Raw genomic sequence first — 26,049 nt, 5'->3', positions numbered from 1 at the left:
TAGATGAACCTGATTGGCTTCTATGAGGAGGTAAGTTCCAGACTGGAGCTGGGGGAGGCTGTCGATGTTGTGTTTCTGGACTTTACCAATGTATTTGCTACAGTGCCACATAAAAGGATGGTACATAAGATGAGACTGCTGGGACTAAGGGAAAATCTGTGTATTTGGGTAAGCAATTGGCTTATTGATAGAAAACAGAGCATTGTTATTAATGGCACATTCTCAGATTGGGTTGACATTACCAGTGGAGTACCACAGGGGTCAGTATTGGGGCCACTTCTTTTTAATATTTTTATTAAAGGGGTTATCCGGGTTTAAAAAATTTCTTCTGGCCGGGCTGGGGAGGGCTATTTAAACACAATAAACATGTACTTACCTCCTCCGGTGCTGCCGATGTCCCGCGCAGCGGCCGGTCTTCTCGGTGCGCCGGCCGGCCGGATGCTCCCATGCGCACCATCTCCCAGCGCTTACAACGCTGAGAGATAGGGACGGATGGGAGGAGCCATCCACATCGCGGACCGGAAGCTCCCTGTGCGTGGCTTCCGTGCCCCTGTAAACAAACAGGGGCACGGATCGAAGGGACCGCGGCGCGGGACATCAGCGGCGCCGGAGGAGGTAAGTCCATGTTTATTATGTTTAACTAGCCCTCCCCAGCCCGGCCATAAAAAAATTTTTAAACCCGGATAACCCCTTTAATGACCTTGTAATGGGTTCACAGTCAAGTTTCAATATTTACAGATGATACTTAGGTGTGTAAAGTAATAAATACTGAGGCCGATAGTATAACATTGCAGGGAGATTTGTGGAAGCTGGAGTAAAGGGCGGAGAAATGGTTAATGAGGTTTTATGTAAATATATGTAAACTTATGCACTTGGGCCGTGGAAACAAAAAGTACAATAATGTTCTAAACAGTCAATTACTTGGTAAAACTGGAGCTGTAATGGACTTGGGGGTATTGGTGGATGGTAAACTTAATTTTAGTAACCTGAGCCAGGCGGCTGCTGCTAAAGCAAATAACATTATGGGATGTATCAAGAGAGGAATAAAGTCTCATAATAAGGACATAGGCGGTCAGACCACACATAGAATATTGTGTACAGTTTTGGGCACCAGGGTATAAAAAGGACATAGTAAAACTGTTGTGGGTGCAGAGGAGAGCAACCAAGATTATTAGGGGAATGGGGGATTAGAATACAGTGAGAGATTACAAAATTTTGGATTATTTAGTTTAGAAAAAAGACGAGGGGAGACCTCATTACAATGTACAAATACCTTAACGGACAGTACAAGGATCTCTCCAAAGATCTTTTTATACCTAGGCCTGTGACCAGGACAAGGGGGCATCCTCTTCGCTTAGAGGAGAGGCGATTCTACCATTGCCATAGACAAAGGTTTTTTACTGTAAGAGCAGTGAGACTATGGAACTCTCTGCCGCAGGAAGTTGTTATGGCGGACTCTATGTACATGTTCAAGAGAGGCCTGGATGTCTTTCTGGAGAGCAAAAATATCACGGGTTATGGGGAAAAACATTTGTTAAATTCTTAAAGGTTGGACTTGATGGACTTTTTCCAGCCTTATATATTATGATACAATGAAAGGGAAGTGATTTCAATTTACATTTACTTTATATTTTTCTTTGAACTCAGGCCGTCTGATTCTTCATACAATGTGCTTGCAATACATTGCTTCTTTTATATAGCTTGCCTCACCAGATCACAGAGATGGCAATAGCAACTGATTGCGGCCTCCCTGATCACACTCTACAGGATAGGGACAAAATCAAAGATGGTGGTTCACCAGCAACTGTTTAAGTGACACAGTTGGGTTTAACCAAGAAAAAAAAGGAAAACAAAGGTTTGCTGCCCATGAGTTCTCTCTATTCTTTACAACACTGCATGAATGTTGTTGAGGGATTAAAGATATACATTGGGTACATATAAGGTATAGCCAATGGTGTAGTTTTCCAGCTGTTCCAGGTTTGGCCTTTTAGATTTGGAGACATATGGGGTGCATTCATCGCAGGTTAGCCACCATGTAATCGTCGGAGGCTCTATGGCTGTGCTTTATAGACTCAGCATAGTAGATGGGATGATAATAATCTTATCCACATGGGGAGTAAAAAGCTGCTGTGCCAAAGTGACTACCCACAGTTTTACCCATGGCAATGCAAAGGTTAAAAGCTGCAGGGGCCTACGGAGAATCACAAAAGTTCACAAATTATTGTCCATTGACCATTTTTTCAGCAGGTGTTTGTGCAGTGGAAGAGACAATCTGAGGACAGAAGACAATCTGCTGCAAAAATGTGTTCCCAGCTTTACAACATTACTTCTTCTAGCAAAGGTTAAAACATGAAGCTATATACAACAGAGCTGTGTACTAATATAGGTAATTCCCAAATCCTCCCCTTTCCACTTACCTCATGTGAGTTTATTCTATAACAGATGCAAGTACAGTATTTGTTAAGAATTTTGCCTGTAGCTTCTCTTCTCTCTGCTATTATTCTGCATAATGGACCTATTGTGCAACCACCCTCAGATTCACTTGTTACATAACAATAAAAGCCCCTTTGGGGTTTTTTCTTTTTTTTTTTGTTGAACTACTTTATATTCTTAAAACATTGCTGATACAATTGGATCCCTGTTCATGTAAGTAAATTAATAAACAATGTTCTTTATTATTTTTCCATTGTTTGCTGCAATTTTCTTAAGCACTGGTGTAAGCATGCCAAGTGTGTCTCTTTTCATGTAGTTGCTAGGATACAGGCAGTTATGATGGTAGCGACGTCCTAATATTGGCTTCAAGAAATATGACGCTTTGATCACATAACACTTGCTCCAGGGTCAATTGACATATGTAAGGACACAGAGCGATCAGGAGAGAGAATGGTCTCTGAAAACAGCTATTTGTTATATGGCTGAGCTACAAATAGATATTTAATGCTTGTCTGACGTGCCACATTGGAAAGATTCATCTCTGGGAACAAAATGAATTATGTAAATATATGTAAAATATATAGTACCTTAAAGGAAATACTTATAGATTCAGGCACTGTGAGTCTGGTAATCTTCTTATATTTGTTATCCATCACCTCCTTCCTTCCAAAATCAACTTTTATAATTATTCTAATTTGTCTGAACAGCCCTCTGTGCTGCAGCTTGACAAGTTGTTACAATGTCTTACCATCTCCACTGCTCCCTCAGCACTTCCCCCCTCTCTCTTCCTGGTGTAATCTCACTGCAGCAAAGTTTCACTAAACCGTGAAAGGGGTGAAGTGGATCTGCACAATGCACTATCCTGTAAAGCTACAGCACGGAGGGGCTCTGATAACACACCCATGTGCCCTTCTGGCCCATAAGCATACTTTTTAAAATTGATTTAGAAGGAAGGAGGCCATGGATAACAATTAAAAAAGGTTACCACGGTCACAGTGCCTAGGTCTATGAGTAGGTGTCCCTGGTTTATCATACTTGGTTTTGGTGGTAGATTTTCTTACTATATATAATTTACTTACTATATACAAATACATACACAAACAGGGGGGTTATTGCCACAGTGGAGGCATTTAATATTTTGCCGCATCCTCTGTCATTGTTTTTCTTGTTCCATTATTTTTATCGAAGTTTTATTTACCTGTCACATAATATTTAATTTGGTGCATGGGTTGAAAACAAGAAACTAAAAAAATCTATACTTTCAGACTGTAGTTAAACTACGGCTTCCTCTACACCATTTTCAGGTGGGTCTATGCTGCACCACAATCGTGTGTCGTGAGACCTGTAAGCCATGTCCACATTTCAGTCCCCAAATTCTGCCACGTTGGCTGAAGAGGAAACATTCATTCTGACACAAAAAATAAATTTTGTCTCATAGAAGTAAAAAAAATATATTGTACAGATGTAATAATAATCCCCCGCCCCCCATTTGTTGAACTTCTTTTTGAGAATTTTTTGGTCTCAGTAGAGTTGGATTCGGATATGTACATGGTAACTTAATAACTTACATTATTCAGTAGTGCCTGCCGTAAAGGAAAGGTGACCGGACGTCACTTATATCGATTATCTAGTTTTACAGAAAATGCCTGTAATTTGATCAGTTCCACTTACAGTAAATGAGACCTCCACATTTATAGAACAGGGATGGTTTCACTGACTTTTTCCATTCAAAGGGGTTTTCCAGGATTTTGCTGATCTTTTCTTAGGACAGTTCATCAATAGCAGATTAGTGGGGGCACCCTGACAGATTAGCTGTTATTTGATGCTGCAGCACTGACCTATATGTGTTTTACTTTGATATGTTGGGTGTGTACCGTAGATTGCTGACACAAGCCCGGAACTCTGGGACCTGTATACAGATATAATTATAGAGCCCTTAGCACCTGTTTAATCCACTTGATGTCCTACAGTCTGGATTTGATGTTCGCTGCTAGGCCATTTGGCAGTGAAGAAGTTAACCTAATTCACTTCACTGTGAATTCAGCTGCGAGCCTAGAAAGGATTTTGCTAATCGGGGTTTAGCAAATAGTCATGCTATATTCATATTAACATTTCCGTGAAAACAAAATGAATTTGTTGTCATGATAAAGAGGATTCACAATGTTATTTTCAAAGCCGTTTTTGCTAAACACACTAATACCGTATTGACCATGAAGCTGAAAGATCATTTTCACTTTCTCCACACAATGGAGCCCAAAGGTGACAATTTCAACTAGATTTGAAGTGACAACAAAGCTTATACACTGTTTTGCCTGGTTACTTAGCAACTGGTTTCCAAACCTTACAATGAATTTGATGTAAGGGCAGTGTTCTTTACTGTCGCTGGAAGGCAAGATGAAAATCCTGCATCATGGTACTTAATACCATGATAAATGTTATAAAATGTAATTATAAATCAATAAGCCTTCAAGATGTACATTAACAATGTGACAGTAATTCAGAAACAGAAATTATATCACACCTTCAAGATTAATTATTACTGCTCTACTAGGCTCCGTACCATATCAGCCCTAGTGTAGGTGACACAACAGAGCGCTCTTGCCTGTAAAATGTAATTAACAGGTGAGAATTTAATAATAAATGGGTCCTTATGCCTATGGGCGTACTCACAAGACTGCTGCCTGCTTAAAGGAAATCTACCATCAAGATCATAATAAACCAGGGACACTTACTATGGCTACACAGGCTGTTACACTGTCCAATCCTCCCCCTGAATCCTCAGCACATCTCCCCTCCCCTCCCTGATGCATTTCTTCACACATGGGATTTATCAGAGGGTGAAGAAATGCGTCAGGGTGGGGGGATGCGGGGGTATTTTTGATTTTTCATAGGGCAAGTCTGAATGGTACTGCCCTTGTTAGGCCGGGGGACAATTCCGGGGACGATATGGAGAGTATAATGGCACTATTGATTTGTCCCCACATCCAATCCTCCCCAGGAGAGAACTTTTAGTCCCGACCCAGCAACTCACCAGGTACCTCTATACAGACACCAGCATGTATTACCAGTAATCGTCCAACACAGATACCCCTGATGAAAGCTACGAGCTAGACGATACACGTGGGGCGTTTTCTCTGTGTTGGACGATTACTGGTAATACCTTCTATGTATTAGGTTTTATAGCAGGTCTGTTGCCTATGTGTTGCTCCACTCATATGTGTATCACTGTATTTGTGTAGGGTTAACTTTAGCGTTATTGTAGATATTGTTTGGCATTCATCCTTACATATTACTCATCATTTATACACCAATAAGTCCTTTTCCCTCACACATTTACCTTCTATTATATTCCTGTATATGGAGCTCACACATTATATATTGGTTTTACATGTTAGATACTCGTCCATACACAGTGGGTATTTTTACCAGGATTTGTGTTTTTAATTGTTTTTAAATACTCTATTCTTTGTTTGCTCAATAAAATTTTATTATTTGATTATATGTACGCATCCTCTTCTCTTTGTTCTTTATGTACATATCTGCTTTAGATGCGGTTTGAATTATTTTCACTCATTTTTGTGTGTACATCTATGATTCTGTAAGAGATCAAGAGACTTTCTATCTGAGGATTTGGTTGTGTACATTGTTTGATCCCAGTGATACTGTAATCATCTGGGTTTGATGTAATCAATTATTTTATTGTTATTTGATACTAGATGTTGGTTTTTAATGAATTTTAGTTATCTCACTTGACTGGCTGGTATAAGATTGATATTTGCAAGGTGAGAGTGACATTGGCCCTCAAAACTGTGTATAGCAACCTCGCTTCGTATCTATATATTTATTTTCGGCTAACTACTTACAGAACCATAAGCCTGATGTGATGTAAAAAATTAGAATCTTATCTTGACACAGAATGCATGTTTCTAGGTACTACAGAACAGAAAACAGGAGCTTCTGATGCAACACTACCCCTGCAACCACTAAACTGTAATCATCCATTGTGAAAATGAGATGAAAAGAGTCTTATTTGCCTGACATTGCGTGAGATCTATTATATGTAAATGGGTGAGATTTCACATAAAGAGGGAACAAAGGAAATTTCATTTTATACTATTATTCTACTATTTTCTAATAGTTTAGTGTGGTAAAACCTAGTGACAATTTCCCTTTAAGAGCCTTTATGTTGAATGCTTCTCCTTATCTGTCTCCTCAGGTCAGCATTTGTGAACTAATGCTTTTAATATTAAATATGTTCCATGCTCAAGGACTCAAATCACCTAGCATTACATACATTGCAATATACTGTAGATATGAATACAAATTTTGCACATATATTTAATAAAATAAGGTTACTTCACTTTCCATTCAAGTACAACCAAAAACCATAATATACACACTGTGCCACGTATGTGAGTGTTTATAGAAACATACAGATACAGCAGTGTTATTTTAGTATGAAATACTAAGCTTAACCCCTTAACGCTCTGCGCCGTAGCTCTACGGCGCAGAGGTATAAGGGATGTATGAAGAGGGCTCACGGGCTGAGTCCTCTTCATACAGAGGTGGGGGTTTTTGCATTTTGCACAAAACCCCCACCGCTAATAACCGCGGTCGGTGCTTGCACCGATCGCGGCTATTAACCCTCTAAACGCCGCCCGCAAAGTCGCGGGCGGCGCTTAAAAGACGGCGGCGCGCGGGCGCCGCCATCTTTTTTTCGATCGCCACGCCCCCGAACGTCATCGGGGGGCGGCGATCGGTTACCATGGTAGCCTCAGGTCTTCTTTTGACACGAGGCTACATGGTTTATGCAGGTTCGTTACAATGAGCCAGTGGCTCATTGTAATGTATGACCTGCAAAAACGCCATATATTGCAATACTGTAGTATTGCAGTATATGGTAGGAGCGATCTGATCATCTAGGGTTAATGTACCCTAGATGGTCTAAAAAATAGTGAAAAAAAAAAGAAAAAAAAAAGTTTAAAAAATAAAAAAAATTAATAAAATATTAAAAGTTCAAATCACCCCCCTTTCCCTAGAACGGATATAAAACATAACAAACAGTAAAAATCACAGACATATTAGGTATCGCCGCGTCCCAAAATGCCCGATCTATCAAAATATAAAAACGGTTACGGCCGGCGGTGACCTCCGAGGCGGGAAATGGCGCCCAAATGTCCGAAATGCGACTTTTACACCTTTTTACATAACATAAAAAATGAAATAAAAAATGGTCAAAATGTCGCACAGACCTCAAAATGGTAGCAATGAAAACGTCGCCTCATTTCGCAAAAAATGACCCCTCACACATTTCCGTGCGCCAAAGTATGAAAAAGTTATTAGCGTCAGAAGATGGCAAAAAATTTTTTTTCTTTTTTGTACACATTCGTTTAATTTTTGAAAATGTATTAAAACACAATAAAACCTATATAAATTTGGTATCCCCGCGATCGCACCGAACCAAAGAATAAAGTAGGCGTGTTATTTGGAGCGAAGAGTGAAAGTCGTAAAAACTGAGCCCACAAGAACGTGACGCACGTGCGGTTTTTTTTCAATTTTTCCACATTTGGAATTTTTTTTCAGCTTCGCAGTACACGGCATGTTAAAATAAATAACATTACGGGAAAGTAAAATTTGTTACGCACAAAATAAGCCCTCACACAGGTCTGTACACGTAAAAATGAAAAAGTTATGGATTTTTGAAGTTGGAGAGCGAGAATTTAGCCGAAAAACCCTCCGTCCTTAAGGGGTTAATATAGAAATTTATTATCTTGCATCTTACCATGATCCTTATTATGCTACAGGCGTAACCAAGAAACAGGAATTTTAGTATCTACGAACCACTTTGAAAATTAATAGAGTGGTCTTTTCTGTATTGGCTCTTACCTGTAAAATTAGTTTCACTTCCTCCCATCGAAATCATTAAAAATGGATATAAATTTGGGCTATCCTGTATTTGTACAACAAAAAAACTGCATAATGTGAAGATCATTGTTTCCACATAGAACAAAACTCATGACAAGCAAGTGAATCTAGATTAAAAGGAAATAAATATATAAATATATACACACTGCTGCAACACATCCATAGTAAAATCAAAAGTTCCTTTATTTATAAATCCATAAAAATGTAGTATGTTACATAGCACAAGAAGTAGAGAAGACAAGCCTACGCATTTCAACAGAGCCTTACTCATGGGCTTGTCTTCCCTAACTCTTATTTTGATTTCACTTTGGATGTGCTGCAGCAGTGTAAATATTTTTGGATTACAACAAGTCATGCACCTTAAAGCACCATCGTACAACTGTGGGTAAAGTAGAGAATTTTATACTTTATTTCTTGTCTAAAAAGGAAATTGGAATGTTTCATAAAGCCCTATATCCAATTCACACTTAGGTCTAGGATCTCAATTTTTCACTGTGCTAATTAATAGCGGAAAAAGGACATGTGTTGCTGCGCTATTGTTTTCTGATATTAATTAACAGAATGGGGCCCAGTTATTGAGGACCTTGCACAAACTGTTTGCACAGGTATTTAAGTGGCAGGCGACAATTTTGTGTTGTGGCTGCACTATTCTTCAGCACTGTCAGCACTGAAATGGGTGTACAGTTGGACTGTGCGCCACATTTATAATGCTAAGTCAGACAGAAATGCGTCGTAAGCCCTATGTTAAAGGTGCACCACAAAAAAGTGGTGCATTCTGTCAGGGCAGTGCAGGGAGCACCAGATTCAGGAAGAACGGACACCAGAAATCGTCCACTGCACACTACACGGGCTGCAGTTTGCACTGTTTTTAGTAAAGCTAGGTCAATGTGTACAAAAACTGTGATTGGAGGTGTGAATTAAGCCTTACCTGCTATCCAAAGTTGCTAAATTCTTAGACCTTACTAGTCTAAAACTTGATATCTGTGTGCAGTCTGTATTGGATCTGCATATGTTTTTTCAAATCCCTATATTTTTTCATCCATGCAACATATACTAAAGGTTTTCTAATCTGTTTTCAGTCCTGCCTAGTTGGTTGCCTAGCAATATTTGAGAAAAAACTGACCACATACAGATTTAATCTGTGTGCCATCTGTTTTTTTGTGGATCCATTGACTTTTATGGAGTTCTGTGGTCCTGCAGTTTTTTTCTCACGCTCTGCACATCTTTCCTTTTGCACATGGCACATAGTGGCATGCAGGACACAAATAACGCTCCGGTGGACTGTTGTTTATGCCACATGTGTCATCGGTAGATGAGTGTTGCACACTCACCGATGTCAATTCGAAGAGACCGTTTATGTATGGGGCTATGGAGTTCACAGCCTTGTGCATTAGCCCTTCTTAGTTGTCAGGTAGGAGGTGGTAAGCTGTCTCTGAGTGTAGTAACATACTGCACTCTCAGTATTATCAGGACTGATTGCTGAGTAATGGTGAGAACTAGCGAAATAATTCCATCTGTGCCAGAATGAGAGGAACAAAAGCAATTAGAGGAAGCTAATAGTAAGATATGATGAAAGGTCTTGGGCCTTAATATATTAAGAGAAAGTAAATGTATAATATAGAATAAATAAAGAAAAGAACAATAAAATATTTGTAACTTCTGTAGGCATTTAATTGGCTAAAGAGAAAATGAAAAGTAGTTTTCTAAATATAAAGTATACAGTATAGACAGATATGCCTGATTGTCACTACAAGAGATATTCTGTAAGTACATTGTATGGTCTTCTCTTGACCTGTAAAAGCATGAAACGCAAAGAGGGGGAAAGAGAAAAAAACTCAAGCCTATAAAAATTCAGTGCTAAGACATAAAAAAGCACACTTTAATATTTTAGAAGTACATGATACAAAATAAACTGAATTTTTGATATTTTACATACCAAATAAAAAATATTTTATCGCAAAGGTGAAATGAAACTTTTGAATTGCTTCACTTTACACTTGGCTAAGTACGAGTCATTACTTTTCTCCTTATATCTGCCTCTGTTCTCAGCAATTCTGGGCATTCTTCCCACAGGGAGCAGTAATCTAAAAGAAGTCTGAGAAAATATTCCACGTTCTGCATGTCATCAATTATCAAGTTCTGAAAAATAGTGATGAAGAGGCAACAAGAGGACTATAGGTATTTGGGGTTTTGGTTTCAACTGCAGCTTCCAATTTTAAACTCTATGAAAATTTTCTTTTCTGTATAGCTTCTGCCTTTACGGCCAAACTTCTCGCACAAATGGTGAGAACCACAATCAGGACGCCCACCATGAAGGTGACTAGTGGCCACAGGAAACAGTGCAGGAGAACATTCTCATCGTGGGTGCGTTTGAGCAGGACATCTTCTGGCCTGAAAGACGAAAAACATTGAACAGATGACCACATTTTGTAACATGAAAGTCAAAGCAGGTAAGATACTACATTTTTGGCTTGTGTGTCTAAGTTTATACACGTAACTTCTCTACAAGAACAGACACACTGCTGAATTTAGAACAGGGAAAGCATCACATGAATGGCATCTGTAGATCTCATCCATTGTTCTTCCGGGAATGGCTCATAGAAGCTTTTATTTTGTATTACGCCCAGTTTTGGCCAAAGAGACTTTTAAATACTGATCATAAACTATCATGTTACCTTAACCCCATTCCGCAACACACTGTATGTGCATTCTGTATTTTGTTTTTAAAATCTTTTTATTGATTTTTCATTTTATAATGCAAATAACATAAGAGTATTGCATGCATATGACAACAAAAGTTACATGCTTAGTATGGAAGTCAATGAAACAGATTGCCAATTATTAGGCATGCATTCTTGAGGTAGGAGTCAAAAGTACAATAAGAAAGTAGAAAACTGTGGTGAAACAATGCAGTAATGGAATGTATTACATTTTGGAACATATTGAAATAAGATGATGGGAGAGATGGAGGAAAGGGGGCTGGAGGATGGGCATAGTCGGCCCCTCCTGGGTGCCCTGAGTTACATGGGGGTGAGAGTGGGGTGGGTAAATGAAGATTACTCCCTTTGGGGGAGCCTGGGGAACAGGATAGGGGGATATAGGTTGTGATACCCGGGGTGGTGAAGGAGCAGAGGGAAGGGAAGGTGTGGGTTCCCCAAATCTTGCCTTTCTGCATTCTGCATTTTGATGTTAAAACTGTATTAGAGAGGCCTCACAGGTTGAGCCCTTAACATACAGGGCAGGTGACTGATGTAAGTATGTATATACTTTATTTGAAAGATTTAAACTGTTTAAAGTTATTAAAGAAAACTCAATATAAAATTGATAGATTGGATTTCTTCCCAGTACATAGCATGGAATATTATATGGTACCATTCGACTGATTCCAGTGCAGTACGAAATTATTCCTGTAGCTCCACTGTTCTTGATCAATCAGTGATTTTTGTTTCGGCAAAATATGTTGTAATCTGAACTGGACTGAAGCAGATATCCAAGGACCCCCTGCTGGACAGTTAAAGGGGTTTTCCCAGGAAACAAGTTACCTCAGTGATAAGACCACCACAGATCACAAGAACTGGGGGTCCAGAGTACCTCCAATGTACTCCTTGTTGCTCCCCCCGATATGAGTAGACAGCCGCGCATGTCCGTTCTGCTCTATTCATCTCTTTGAAGCTGACGGCGCTTGGTCCGTCAGAGGTCCCTCAGACCCCTGGTCTCGTGATCGTGGAAAGGGCCTAACTTGTATCCTGGGAAAACCCCTTTAAGAGCCTAACTAACATATTGGGTGCCGAAATCAGTGGTTCTGCATCAATTAAAGAACGCAAAGAGTTGCTGTAGGAGGTGGTAAAATGTCTTTACGATGGAATCAAATAAATGAGTCAATTAGTATCTAGGATTTTCATCTTATGGGTTAGATGGCAGTACTTTAAAACACATTGGGCCAGATGAATCACTGTTGTTTTTGCACCATTTTATATTGTACCATTTTTGCGCCAGTTTTGCGACTAAACATTAGACTAGCCGGCAGCAAAAATAACAGTGTTTTCCTCATTTATCCTACCAATCCAGATGTTTTGCTGCGCCTACTAATCACTCATTATTAGTGACTTTTTCATTTAGATGCAATTTAGGCGCAAAAACACTCCAGCCTGTAGGTGGTGTAGACTGAAAAGTAAGCAGTGAGCTCTTCAGTATAGCCATGTACCCCCAGCAGCAGAGCTCAGCCAGTGTTTACACTACATGCAGCCTCTGTTTATAGTTCATGAGCTTTTTACAAACAATCTGCAAAAGCAGAAGCTCAGAGCAGGATAAAGGAGAAGTGTGTGGGAGCTGCAGACAAGTGTCCCGTGTAGCAGGATAACCACATCAGTGTCAGAAGAGGAATAATGACCAGAATTACAGGGGGGCAGCAGAAGATCATCACTGGAGGAGTCCAGGAGAAGCCCCTGCTGAGGAGATCACTGGGTGCAGGGTGTCACACACCTGGGCTCTGCTGTGAGGGTCATTCTCATGCTGGGGTGTGGGAGAGAAGCAGAGAGGAGCTTGTAAGAAGATCACATGTTAGAACCCAAATCTAACATTGTGCCTATATTGCGCCTAAATTGCGCCTAAAGTAAAGGGATTAATAAGAGTCAGGAACTCAACTCATCACAGATGGTTGTAGCTTGTGATAATTCTACAATGCGTCTCACTAAGGCGCAATAATGAGGCTTGAGAGTAGCAACAGTGATAAAACTGGCCTATAGTCCATACAATCATCATGATTGTGGCTCCCCTTTTATGCCCCCTTTTCAGTATCAAAAACCTGGCCTAGCTGGGCCTAAGAAATACTAGAGCAGGAAGCAATAGCAGCTCCCACTACAAATGCTAATGGATTCTGCATAATAATCCAGGCCCATAAAAAGGAACTTTCCAACAATTCTTAGCAAACTAGATCCCACAAAAAACCTTCCTTGATTTTTGAGAAATATGTGTGAATTATACACCACCTCCAATATCCTACCAAACAAAGTCTTATCACAGCTATATATAGTGATTTTTTTCCACAAAATGGGACATGTAACATATAGCTGACATAAACCATCTTACTTCTTGCTATTTACTTTGTACTTTGGGTTTATTACATGTAAAAAGTAACACAAAATGAGCAGTGTTGAGAACATTCAAAGCACTCATTTTACATCCATCATAAATGTCTTTTATACCAAAAACAAGGTAGGACCACCACTGCTAGATAACAAGCAACATAAAAAGCTAAATATATGTGCATATATGAACCAAAAAAAGAGAAAAACCATGGGGCTGATTTACTAAGGATCCACGGATCGTATTTTCGTCAGACTTCCCGACGTTTCCGGATTTGAGCTGCTAGGACAGGTATTTAGAAGGGGATTGTGTCACACGCGATCATATTGGCGCCCGGCAGCGCCAGCTTTCATGCAACAGAAATTGGTGGACGAGCCGTCGGACGATCCGACTGATTCGGACTAAACGCAGGATTTAAATGTAACATTCAAATTGTGCCGCATCCATGCACTTACGTACACCAGGAAGAAGATGGTGAACTCCGGCGGAGCTGACCAGGGAAGCGACAGATGCAGTATATCGGGCGCACGATCTTAGTGAATCGCAGCACAGTGAATTATACATGGACAATGCACTTTCCGGAACTCCAAGGGACCGGATAAGTAAATGTGCCCCCATATGTCATGTAGCCAAAAAATACTTTATTAATCAATACATGAGTGGACACCAGACAAAAACATATAAAAACTATTAAAAATGTAAAAAAATAGGGGAAGAAAACCCCCAAAAGGACCAGAGGAGGACCTAGCACAATAAGGGAGTCAGAGAAAACTCCCAAATAAGACCATATTTGGCAGGACACACGCATATGCATGTCTTTTATACAGCGCTTAATCACTTGATAGGGACCATGCTCTCATCTACTTGTGATTGATAGCAAGTGCTAGATTTACATATCACATCAGAATATGTCACTTTAAAAGGTATATTGTGCAGAATTCTGCACTATGGAAGAATGACAAGCAACCACTCAGTATGGATTTGTCCACAAATTCACTCTTTGTTCATAACAGCCAAGTAGACCTTTCAAAAAAGTTCTTCTTTTGCTCATTAATGTGCCCCCTTCACCCCGTTTTGACAGAAAAAAACAGAAATGTAGATTTTTGCTAATTTATTAAACAAGACAATATATATTTGTATATGTAAAGTTGACATTTTAGGTGCAAAAAAAGGGAAAATAGAAGAAATTAAGATAAATTACACCCATTGGGCTCATTTACCAAGAGTCCGAACGCTGCACTTTCATCGGGGTTCCCGAATATTTCTGATTTGCGACGAATTGCGCCGGGATTTTGGCGCACGCGATCGGATTGTGGCGCCGGCTTTCACACAACAGAAATCGCAGGGTGTGGCCGTCGGACAACCCGACCGATTCGGGAAAAAACCCGGAATTTAGCACTTACATGCACCAGGAAGAAGGATGTGAACTCCAGCGGACCTCGGCGCAGCAGCGACACCTGGGGAATATCGGGCGCACGATCTTAGTGAATGCCGGTATACCCGAATCCTCGTCGGACAACGCCCCTCGGGATCGCAACTGAACCGGATAAGTAAATGTGCCCCACTGAGTAGAAGCACCTTTTGAGCGACTACCGCCATGAGTCGTCTAAGGAATGATGCAACAAGTTTTTCACACTCTGCCATTCTTCCTTGCAGATCCTCTCCAATGCACAAAAAGCAACAATATCCGCCTCAGGAAAGTATAAGGCACAATCATAAAGTTAGGGTTAGCAGCACAAAGATATCAATATTGGAGAAATACATCAATTAGTAATGCAATAACAAACCCATACATTGCCTCACAGGAGGCACCCCTCTCCCCGAGGTGGAGAGCACTTATTCACTTGCTCATTCACACCTGACACACACAGAGCTATCCCTCCTCGTCTCCTGAAGCAGTCTGATCAGTCATTCACACGTCCAAGATCAAGGAAAAACGATCCGGAGCAGATATCCATGTACTTGACCGCATTCATTTATCCTTCAATGGCAACCAGTCATCCTGTCCCTGCAACTGAAAAACACCCCCATAGCATGATGCTGCCACCACCATGTTTCTCTGTTTGGATTGTATTTGGCCAGAGATGCGCAGTGCCTGGTTTTCTCCACACAAACCGCGTAGAATTAACACTAAAATGTTAAATCTTCCTGTCATCAGACCAGAGTATGTAATTTCTCTTAGTCTGGGAGACCTTTGTGTAGTTTTTTGCAAACTGTATGCAGCTTTTATATGTCTTGCACTGAGGAGAGGCTTCCATTGGCACACTTTGCCATAAAGCCCTGACTGGTGGAGGGCTGCAATGATAGTTGACTTTGTTGAACTTTCTACCATCTATCTACTGCATCTCTGGAGCTCAGCCACAGTGATCTTGGGGCTCTTGTTTACCTCTCTCACCAAGGCTCTTCTCCCATGATTGCTTTGTTTGGCTGGATGGCCAGTTCTAGGAAGGCTTGTGGTAGTCCCAAACTTCTTGCATTTAATGATTCTGGAGGTCACTGTGCTCTTAGAAACCTTAAGTGCTGTGGAAATTCTTTTCTAACCTTGGCCAGATCTGTTTCTTTTTCTTTGAATCAGATATTTTTATTAAACATTTTTTAAATAAAAACACACCCAACAAGTATAACCTGGAGGGGAGTACGTACATATCTTTACAATGCACTCTATTTGTACAATAATACAAACTCAAATTATACTCATTAAAGCGTTACAAGAGAGTTGCATTTGTATCTATTTTCTCTTACAGGATGTACGTTTTATCATATATGCTTATTATTAGTAGCATACTCCCTTCCACCCTTCCCAACTCCCCCCACCCACCCTTGCGAGCCAGCTCTTCAAGACCCTTCAGGTCTCATATAATTATTCACATATTAAAGAAGACCTAAACCTATCCTTACTTATTTTGCCAATGATAATTGGTATTCTAAGCTAGTTCTTAGCCTTATAAGGGAGCTTGATGGTAAGCCCGATGTATCTAGCCACTTGCCCCAAATCTTTTCGAATTTGGAGACCCCATTCCTCTTTACATACGTGCTATATTACAATAGTATTACTGCATTCAAACGGTCTATAAACTCTTTCTTGTCCGGTGGCCTAGGCCTAATCCAATGGGCAGCTATAACCTTTCTGGCTTGATATAAGGATCTTTGTATTGCAATATTATTAGGTTCTGTCAGGTTGTCTATCTTCAGGACTCCCAATAGACATGCTAGTGGGCTTTCTTCAATAGTTACAGAGAAAACTTTATGCGTTAATTATAATATAGATTTCCAAAAAGACTCCAGTTCCCTGCATCCCCACATCATGTGAAGTATATCTGCTTCTTCAGTTCCACATGGCCAGATCTGTTTCTTGCCACAATTTTGTCTCTGAGCTCCTTGGGCAGTTCCTTAGACCTTATGATTCTCAGGTCTGATATATAGACAGGTGTGTGCCTTTCCTAATTAAGTCCAATCAGTTAATTAAACACAGCTGAATGCCAATGAAGAAGTATAACCATCTCGAAGAGGATGAAAAGGAAATGGACAGCATTTGAGTTAAGTAAGAGTGTCCAGCCAGAGGGGTAATGTACATGGATGATATTTATGAGGGCTGTGTGCTTAGCTCTTTCAGGAGAAATGATCTTCCTGACTCTTTTCACTTGTCATACGTCCAACTCCATCATGCTATAAACCCACAGTTTCCGGTGAGTAATTTGTGGAGCACTCCTTCCCTATCCCCTCCATACTTTTGGAAGTCCTCAGTAGGGCCCTTATCTCACGCCTTTACTGTGAGCTATTGTCTGCCCAAACAGCACAGGCACCACCTCTGACGAGAGTCCATTTGAAATGTGATATGGTCTTTTTGACGGATGAGGAGTGGGACATAGCCCTTTCTATCCCTAAATTGGTTTCCTCTTGCCTACATGACAGGATATCACAAATGCATATTCTTTACCATGCATACTTAACCACAGCCAGAGTTAGTAAGTACTGCCCAGGCTTCCTAGACATTTGCCCTAAATGCTCAGGTACCTTCCTCCATCTAATATGGTCTTGCCGAGTGGTGAAGGGACTCTTGGAACAGGTCCGCAGATTCCTGTCTGATAAGATGGGAATGGTAGTTCCTGATGACCCTCAAGGCATGTTTGCCATCAATAGACCAGGAGCTGTATCAGTCTACTTTGTGGCGGAAACACTATACTGTGCTAGGAAGATGGTGGCTAGGTTCTGGATGACAGTCAACTTCCTGACCCTCCAGAACTGGTTTAAGTCTGTTTTCTCCACACTTCCACTTAAAAAATTGGTACTCATTCACAGGAAAAAAGAGAGGAAGTTCCTTGCTATATGGGACTGGTGGCTTAAGTTGCCATTTACTGCTGCCATGGAGGCCATGCTTGGAGAGGGAGGTGACATCATGCAAGGGGCATGAATAATTAGCATCCTGAAGTGCCAGTTCACTTCCCCGCACTCCAAGTCTTTTTAATAAAATACTTGTCAAGATTAAAGAAGCAAATAGCTGGGATCACGACGAAGAGGAGTAAAGGTAAGTATGTTTAGTTTAATTTGGCACTGGTAGTTTTCCTTTAATGAGCAAAAAGAGAACTTATTTGATATTACCAATTGGCTGCAATGAAACAAAGAGTGAAAAATTTAAAGGGGTCTAAATACTTACCCACTGTATATTTACAGTATGCATTCATATGAACTGCCATTGCCATGCATTCATATGAACTGCTTCTGTCTACATGTCAACAATGCCCAAATACTTGTACTAATACACCAGTGAATCTTAGCTAGGATTTTCTTGAACTGTGGGGTCACTGAAGGGTTTCACAGAAGACAGCTGTTGTAAGACTGTCCTTTTTACAGAAGAAAGATTGAGGTGATTTAAATCTGTCAAAAGATGCTTGGCATGGTGATATGAAAACCTCAGCCAGAATATATAAGAGCTTTCCAGCCTAAAGATATTGATGACCTAACAAAAGAATAGATCATCGATATCATACAGTAAGGTCTTGGAGGTTTGTAGGAGAACTGGCTGTTCACCAAGGGCTCTGAAATAATCCTCAGAGTTGTTTCTTTGGAAATACGATTTTTCTTTAATAAAACTTCACATACCACTCAAAATGGATACATGCAAAAAAAAAACTCATCATGCATCCATTTTAATTGATTTATGAAGGTTTATTAAAGAGAAATTGTATTTCCGCGCCCTTGGTAAATGTCCAAACCTCCTGTAGTGGATGCCCTATTTACTGTGGAAAAGAAACAGGGACATAATGTGGCTACAATAGAATATATCCACTGAATCAACACTTCTATTGTGCACAGCAGCACAACAAACCCATCAGATGAGTGGAAAATCACGCTCCATATCAATTTTTATACCAAGGATATTACACCTAGGAACACCCATTCTCTCCTTTTATGTTTTTTTATATAGGGAGGATTGACATTCCAGACTCCCAATGAGGGACAGCTAATAATAATAATAATAATCTATATAAATAAAGATTATTATTATCAGCTGTCACTGGTGGCCTCTCTGATTCAAAATAATAAAAAAAGAACAAAGCTGTTCTCTGTATAGAAGCTGCTGCCAGGACCATCAGCTGAACTCCTGTCACCAGCCACTATATAGGAGACTAGAGCTGCTTCACCATAGGATGGGTTATAAATATAATTTTACTAAAAAAAACTTTAAACGACCTCCCAGCTTTTCAAAATACTGTAACATGTTGAACTGTTTAAATAAAGAGAACCTGTCATCACCTTTTACCCTATTAAACTACCAGCACCCTCAGGTAAGGATTTGAAATGGCCTGTTATTAAATCTCACCTATTTACCTATACAAAAATTCTGCTATTGATTCCTGGTCCAAAGAGGTACCAGAGAGGTACATACGGTATTTGATAGTTTTGAATAATAAAGTAAAAATGTAAACATAAAAATATAATAAAATAAAACATAAAAATATAAACACAACTTGTCAGAACTTTATTTAGACTGGTAGTTCATTTCTTTATGTTACGTGTTATTGCAATGTTACATTTATTTCCATTTAAGTAATAACTCCCTATCTGCCATAACATAACCAAATATTATTTCCATCTCATACCAGCAGAAAGGTCAAGAATAAATAGCGAACATCTGGGAACCTTTTAATCTTTATATAACTGTGTATGTCATTTGTATTAAGTTTAACCTTTACAGTGTCCTAAGAGGTTTGCAGCGGGGAGCCTGAAACTCCTACAAGTTCTTGCTGTGGCTGTTATACTCTACAAAGATAGGTCGAGGAGTCACTTTCTAAACAATCTTGACTCCTCTAAGGGAAATGTAATACTATGAATAAGGTATGTACAACAATATTTATATAAAAAACACACAAACACAGATACACAACAGGCCTGTTTTAGTAGTTATTTCCTGATGTGTTTTCCTTGCTTTTTGATGGCTATTCCGTTCTTCCTTAATATTAATTAATAATAAATAATAATTAAAAAAAAAATTCCCCCCATAAAAAACTCTCAGACCTGAAAGATACTACATTGTAAAAGATGACAATGTTATATTCATGCTTCATTAAACTACTGCTGCATCACTGATATACTTTTGTCCCTGCAGTTTTTTAATTATATTCGTGAACTGCAGATGACCATAGATATAGCTAGCTACAGGATGTACATGTGCTTTAGTAGAGGAAATTATAAATGGACAAAGAGAACAAAAATCATTTAAATTGCAAATAAAATCAAATGAAAGTAATTCTTCACCCTCAGATACAATTGATTGTTAGGTGACTGGGTAGGGAGTACAGATCTATGAACACCGGAGAAGAGGCTGCAATCACATAGAAAGAATGGCTAATTACATTAAATAAATGGCCAGTCAGCCCATTGTAGCTTTACAATTAACCAGACCGCTAATGATATCAGTGGAGGCAGTAATCAGGCAGATGAGAAGGACTTAGAATTATTTCCTCCTGCTGGAAAATAATAATATCTAGCACTGACTGAACTGAGCAGCGTGAATGATCTCTTGTACAGTGTTAGATGCAGAAGTGGAATGTATGTCATCACTATTCAGTAATAGCTTACTGCCATATATGATATATCCCAGTATATATAACAATCAACAAGAACTTATTATTATTCATTATTATTGTGGTATTCCTAAACATTTTGTTTGTAATAACCTTGAAGAATGGCTTATACCTCCTTCCTCCTAACAGACTGTAAGCTCTTGTGAGAAGCCCTATTGTTTCATATGGCCATGTCATGTCTTATTTTGCTTGTACATGTACTCCATGATCTGTAAAGTTCTGTGAAATACGATGGCCCTGTATACATAAAAAATGAATTCTTATTTTTATTAAACAAATCAGTTATTATTTATTTTATTTATTATTAATATGTATTTATAGAGAACAAATAATTTTAATGGTGCGGTACATTCAATAAGTGGTTCACATACATTGCACTAAGACGAAAACAAATGGAAGTACAAAGATAGAATATTACATTGAACTAGTAGAAAGTGTAAAGAGTAATATAGAAAAAAAGTTAAAAAATAAATAAATCACAGAGTAACTTTATAACGTCAGTCATAGAAAGTTCTCAACCGAGACTGCTGTAAGGTTATCGATCTCATGGGCTGTAAAGCTTCAGTTACAGCCTTGTATAATGTATTACAGTGTGGGTTTAGTTTACCTGTACATAATGAACTATAATGGAATTTCACACCAACAAAGCCAAGCCACGCTCACACACATATTACTTCCTGTGTTTGGACAAAATTGGAGAAGGATTCTAAGTTTATTCATATCTTGTGTAATGCTATTGGTTCTGGGCAGTACCAAAATAAATATATGAGATACCATGTACTACCATGTCTGTCACAGAAGTTAGTGTTATCTATAAAGTAAAATATGCCATATACTTGCTAGATTCTAAAAAGGAAATGTTATAAAATGTGAGAAGGCCCTGTGTTTCTTAGACGTCTGCCGTCACTGAAAGCTCCATGCATTTTTAAAATGCTATCATCAGCTTTCTAAGACTGTCTGGTGACCTGAGCGCTCGACTCCCCGCACCAGGAAACTTCACTTATCACACAGCAGTCGTGTGAATGAAGAAACCAAAGACTCTAGCCCACATTTATTAAAGCGTTTGCACCAGTTTTCTGTCTACACTATAAATAAGGTGCAAACTGCTTGTACATGTATATACACTCACCGGCCAATTTATTAGGTACACCTGTCCAACTGCTCATTAACACTTAATTTCTAATCAGCCAATCACATGGCGGCAACTCAGTGCATTTAGGCATGTAGACATGGTCAAGACAATCTCCTGCAGTTCAAACCGAGCATCAGTATGGGGAAGAAAGGTGATTTGAGTGCCTCTGAACGTGGCATGGTTGTTGGTGCCAGAAGGGCTGGTCTGAGTATTTCAGAAACTGCTGATCTACTGGGATTTTCACGTACAACCATCTCTAGGGTTTACAGAGAATGGTCCGAAAAAGAAAAAACATCCAGTGAGCGGCAGTTCTGTGGGCGGAAATGCCTTGTTGATGCCAGAGGAAAATGGGCAGACTGGTTCGAGCTGATAGAAAGGCAACAGTGACTCAAATCACCACCCGTTACAACCAAGGTAGGCAGAAGAGCATCTCTGAATGCACAGTACGTCGAACTTTGAGGCAGATGGGCTACAGCAGCAGAAGACCACACCGGGTGCCACTCCTTTCAGCTAAGAACAGGAAACTGAGGCTACAATTTGCACAAACTCATCGAAATTGGACAGTAGAAGATTGGAAAACGTTGCCTGGTCTGATGAGTTTCGATTTCTGCTGCGGCATTCGGATGGTAGGGTCAGAATTTGGCGTCAACAACATGAAAGCATGGATCCATCCTGCCTTGTATCAACGGTTCAGGCTGGTGGTGGTGGTGTCATGGTGTGGGGAATATTTTCTTGGCACTCTTTGGGCCTCTTGGTACCAATTGAGCATCGTTGCAACGCCACAGCCTACCTGAGTATTGTTGCTGACCATGTCCATCCCTTTATGACCACAATGTACCCAACATCTGATGGCTACTTTCAGCAGGATAATGCGCCGTGTCATAAAGCTGGAATCATCTCAGACTGGTTTCTTGAACATGACAATGAGTTCACTGTACTCAAATGGCCTCCACAGTCACCAGATCTCAATCCAATATAGCATCTTTGGGATGTGGTGGAACGGGAGATTCGCATCATGGATGTGCAGCTGACAAATCTGCGGCAACTGTGTGATGCCATCATGTCAATATGGACCAAAATCTCTGAGGAATGCTTCCAGCACCTTGTTGAATCTATGCCACGAAGAATAGAGGCAGTTCTGAAGGCAAAAGGGGGTCCAACCCGTTACTAGCATGGTGTACCTAATAAAGTGGCCGGTGAGTGTATAAACTGTCCACGACACAATTCTGACGTGGCTGCACAATGCCCAACGCAACACAAATTTCTGCACCTAAAAGGGGCGTTCCGTTGCACAGTCAGACTGTGCACCACATTTATCATGCAGTGTCAAACAGAATTGTGTTGCACGCCATATGTTAAGGGTGCACTCTGTCGGAGCAGTGCAGGGACCGCCAGATTCATGAAGAATGGGCACCACAATTCATGAATCTGATGCCCTCTGCACATATAACAATAAAACTGCATTTTGGTACGGAGCCTAAATAATGCATGCACTATGATTTCCTTCTAATTTTAATTATTATAAGGATTATACATGTTTTATGTATTATGAGGGGAGCCAGGAACACAAGTGCAGCTGTCGGGCTTACACTCTTATATGCATTTACATCTACTGCACCAGGTGAGTACCTTACCTATACATGAGGGGTACCCTGGTTACCTTTAATTCACAAGGAGAATGCTCGTTTTTTGTCTCTTGTCTCTATATACTTTCGCTGTGGCTTTGAAGCCACATTCACTTCCTAGATTTCAAACTGAGTGCATTTTGCACTTTTTTTTTTATAAATATGGCCCTCTGTGTATCATTCTCATGTTATCAGATATATAGACAAGACTGAAATAAACCAAAATAATACAGTATAATCACACTGGTAAAAATTCCTTTGGGCAACTACACCCATAACCTATTGAGATGAAGGCGACTAAAACCAATCCTTAACATGACATGCAGTCACAGATCCTGTCATAAATGCTGTAGAAAATAGTACTACATGTTCAGCTTATCATATCATGAGTAAAATGATGACCACCATGATAAAAAAAACACTAAATATTCTATTATAGTCATTGGAGTGGGCCAAAAACTATTAGTTATTAGTTATGGATCTATAACTGTTATTAGTTTCTGATGTGCACCATGTGTCAGTAATGTATTCAGTGCGAGTGAGAGTAAGAGCTATTACTGGCGCAAATGTGGCACTTAGTCATCTGATATCAATGACTTATGCTAGCAACATTCAGATCCCGGAATCCCCTTTACAAAAGGGAAAAAGTACATTGTTATCCATTATTTGATGCAAACTTAAAAAGGTCACTAAACAAACATTGAGAACATATTTGAACTTACAAGTATATATTTTCTGAATTACAACTACAAAAATGTAATCAATACCCAAAGTTTTCCTGAGGTTATACTGTTTCAAGCCAAGAGCAGAATCCAGATATACTAAAACATATAATAACATAAAATATAAACTCAGAGAAAATCCGCAATGCAACACCTTAGGAGATTTTCTGTGTTCTTTAATACATCCCTGACCCTGCACTAGGTATAACGTAGTATGGAATTAGATTGGAGTGTTGCATTATAGAAGGAGGAATTACGCTTATGAGATTTATATTAACATATAATTCCATATATAAAAGACTATATTGACAATAAAGCTTTAATGCATTACAAATTACATTAAAATGAGGTGAAATATGATCACAAGCATCTTCCAAATCGAATTTGTGTTATGGATATACAATTACAATTGATTTGCTGTGGCTCTGATGTGTGAATGAATTGCAATTTGCCACTGAATAGTAATGTATTTGGACTTACAATGCATGTCATACAGTACAGAACCACAAACACCATCTAAAGAAGTGTGAATATGATATCTAACCAGTGAAGAAAACAATGAGGAAAATCAAATAAGAAACATAACAGCATGTTGGTCAATTGTCAATGACAGCCATTTGTCTAAAAGGATATGATTACAATATACTATTTCTGAAGGTAGTAAACTCTAATCATCGCACATACAGGACATTTAATTCCAAAGGTCCATAATAATTTTTTATAGAAACTGGACTAAATGATTCCTTTTGTAAATTACCGGCTTTAGGTCTAGTGCCTCTAGCATAATTTAAAGGTTTATTTTAGAAGGAATGGATAAAAAAATATGACAAAAAAATATAAGAATGTTACAACACTCACAGTGCCTGGATCCTTAAGCGAGTGTCTGTGCTTTCTAATGTATGTTACCCTCAAGTGGGCAGCTACAGACAAAATATGCTTCCTGGGTGGATAGTGTGATAATCCTCTCCACTATATTCCCCTACAAAATGGAAGTCAGCATATGTGTTTATGCAGGAGGTTGAACTGCCATCCCCAACACTTAATCATCAGTTCTTGTCATAGAAATATACCCCCCCCCCCCCCAAGTAGAAAGAGGAGGCGGGTGCATCATGGGGAAAGTGATGGTGTCTGATTAACTAATCCCTGTAATTCTGAGCAGATCACAAAGAGATTGCATGATCTAACAGTATCAAAAATAGAGAGCTCACTGCCTTGTACATATTGGGGATATAATAAAAAGGGGGAGGGGGGAATAAATGGATGAATGGAGTCTCTTTAAACAGGGACCCAATTAGCATCTGAAACCATAACACTAGCCAACCATAAATCCAGAAAAATATATATTAACCTACAGTATACAAAATAATCAACTGCTAATGTAAATGAAATGCATGATGTCAAGTGGTATATGGATATTATATAATAGTACAAAACTGTTGTTGTATCAACCATTTTTACGTCTTAGAGGAAATGTTCTGGGACTTTGAAAAACTTTTCCTTGTTTTAACAATATACCTATAAACTTGGTTGGCGTATTGGCTCTGAGTGACTCCCTGTGTACAGACTTGGACAGGGATAGGACCTGCAGCTGTGGCTCATGCTTGGGGCTGTGGAATCCACTGCTGTATAAAAAGAAGTAACTGGGAACCTAACATAGTAACCATGAACCAAAATACTTGTCTTTGTTTTTACCTTTACAATTGGTATACATGTGGGCATACATAAATATATCATTTAAAACAATAAAGACACACCCAACATTCTGCCTTTCACAATGATATTTTTAAATTCCCGGTTTGTTCCTTGCGAGGAGTCTTTTCTCTGACAAACAGCAGATGCAGGAAGCTGTTTTTGTCTGTGTTGTTTTCTCTTTGTGCTAATTAGATATGGAGGATATTAAATTGTCCGCAGAAGTGGAATGGTGTAGCTGTAGCAACAGATCGTTTACCCATTCTGCAAGGTGAATCTACGATGCAATATACAATTCTATGTACTAAAGACAAACTGCAATGATACCAAAGTAAAGACTATGCTGAATGCCA

At 39.4% G+C, this 26,049-nt stretch overlaps 1 protein-coding gene across 1 annotated transcript in view; it reads right to left on the bottom strand.

The window, feature by feature from the left end:
* Positions 1-10,005: 10,005 nt before the first annotated feature.
* Positions 10,006-26,049, bottom strand: part of KCNMB4 (potassium calcium-activated channel subfamily M regulatory beta subunit 4) — a 58,740-nt gene continuing 42,696 nt past the window's right edge. The window contains exon 3 of the mRNA XM_072146711.1: positions 10,006-10,749. Within this exon, the coding sequence (XP_072002812.1) occupies positions 10,581-10,749 (169 nt within the window). The 3' untranslated portion in view covers positions 10,006-10,580. The remainder of the gene's footprint in view (positions 10,750-26,049) is intronic.

Source organism: Engystomops pustulosus, chromosome 4 (assembly GCF_040894005.1).
Source record: "Engystomops pustulosus chromosome 4, aEngPut4.maternal, whole genome shotgun sequence".
Classification (NCBI taxonomy): Eukaryota; Metazoa; Chordata; class Amphibia; order Anura; family Leptodactylidae; genus Engystomops; species Engystomops pustulosus.
This window is presented reverse-complemented; position numbering and strand designations above follow the sequence as displayed.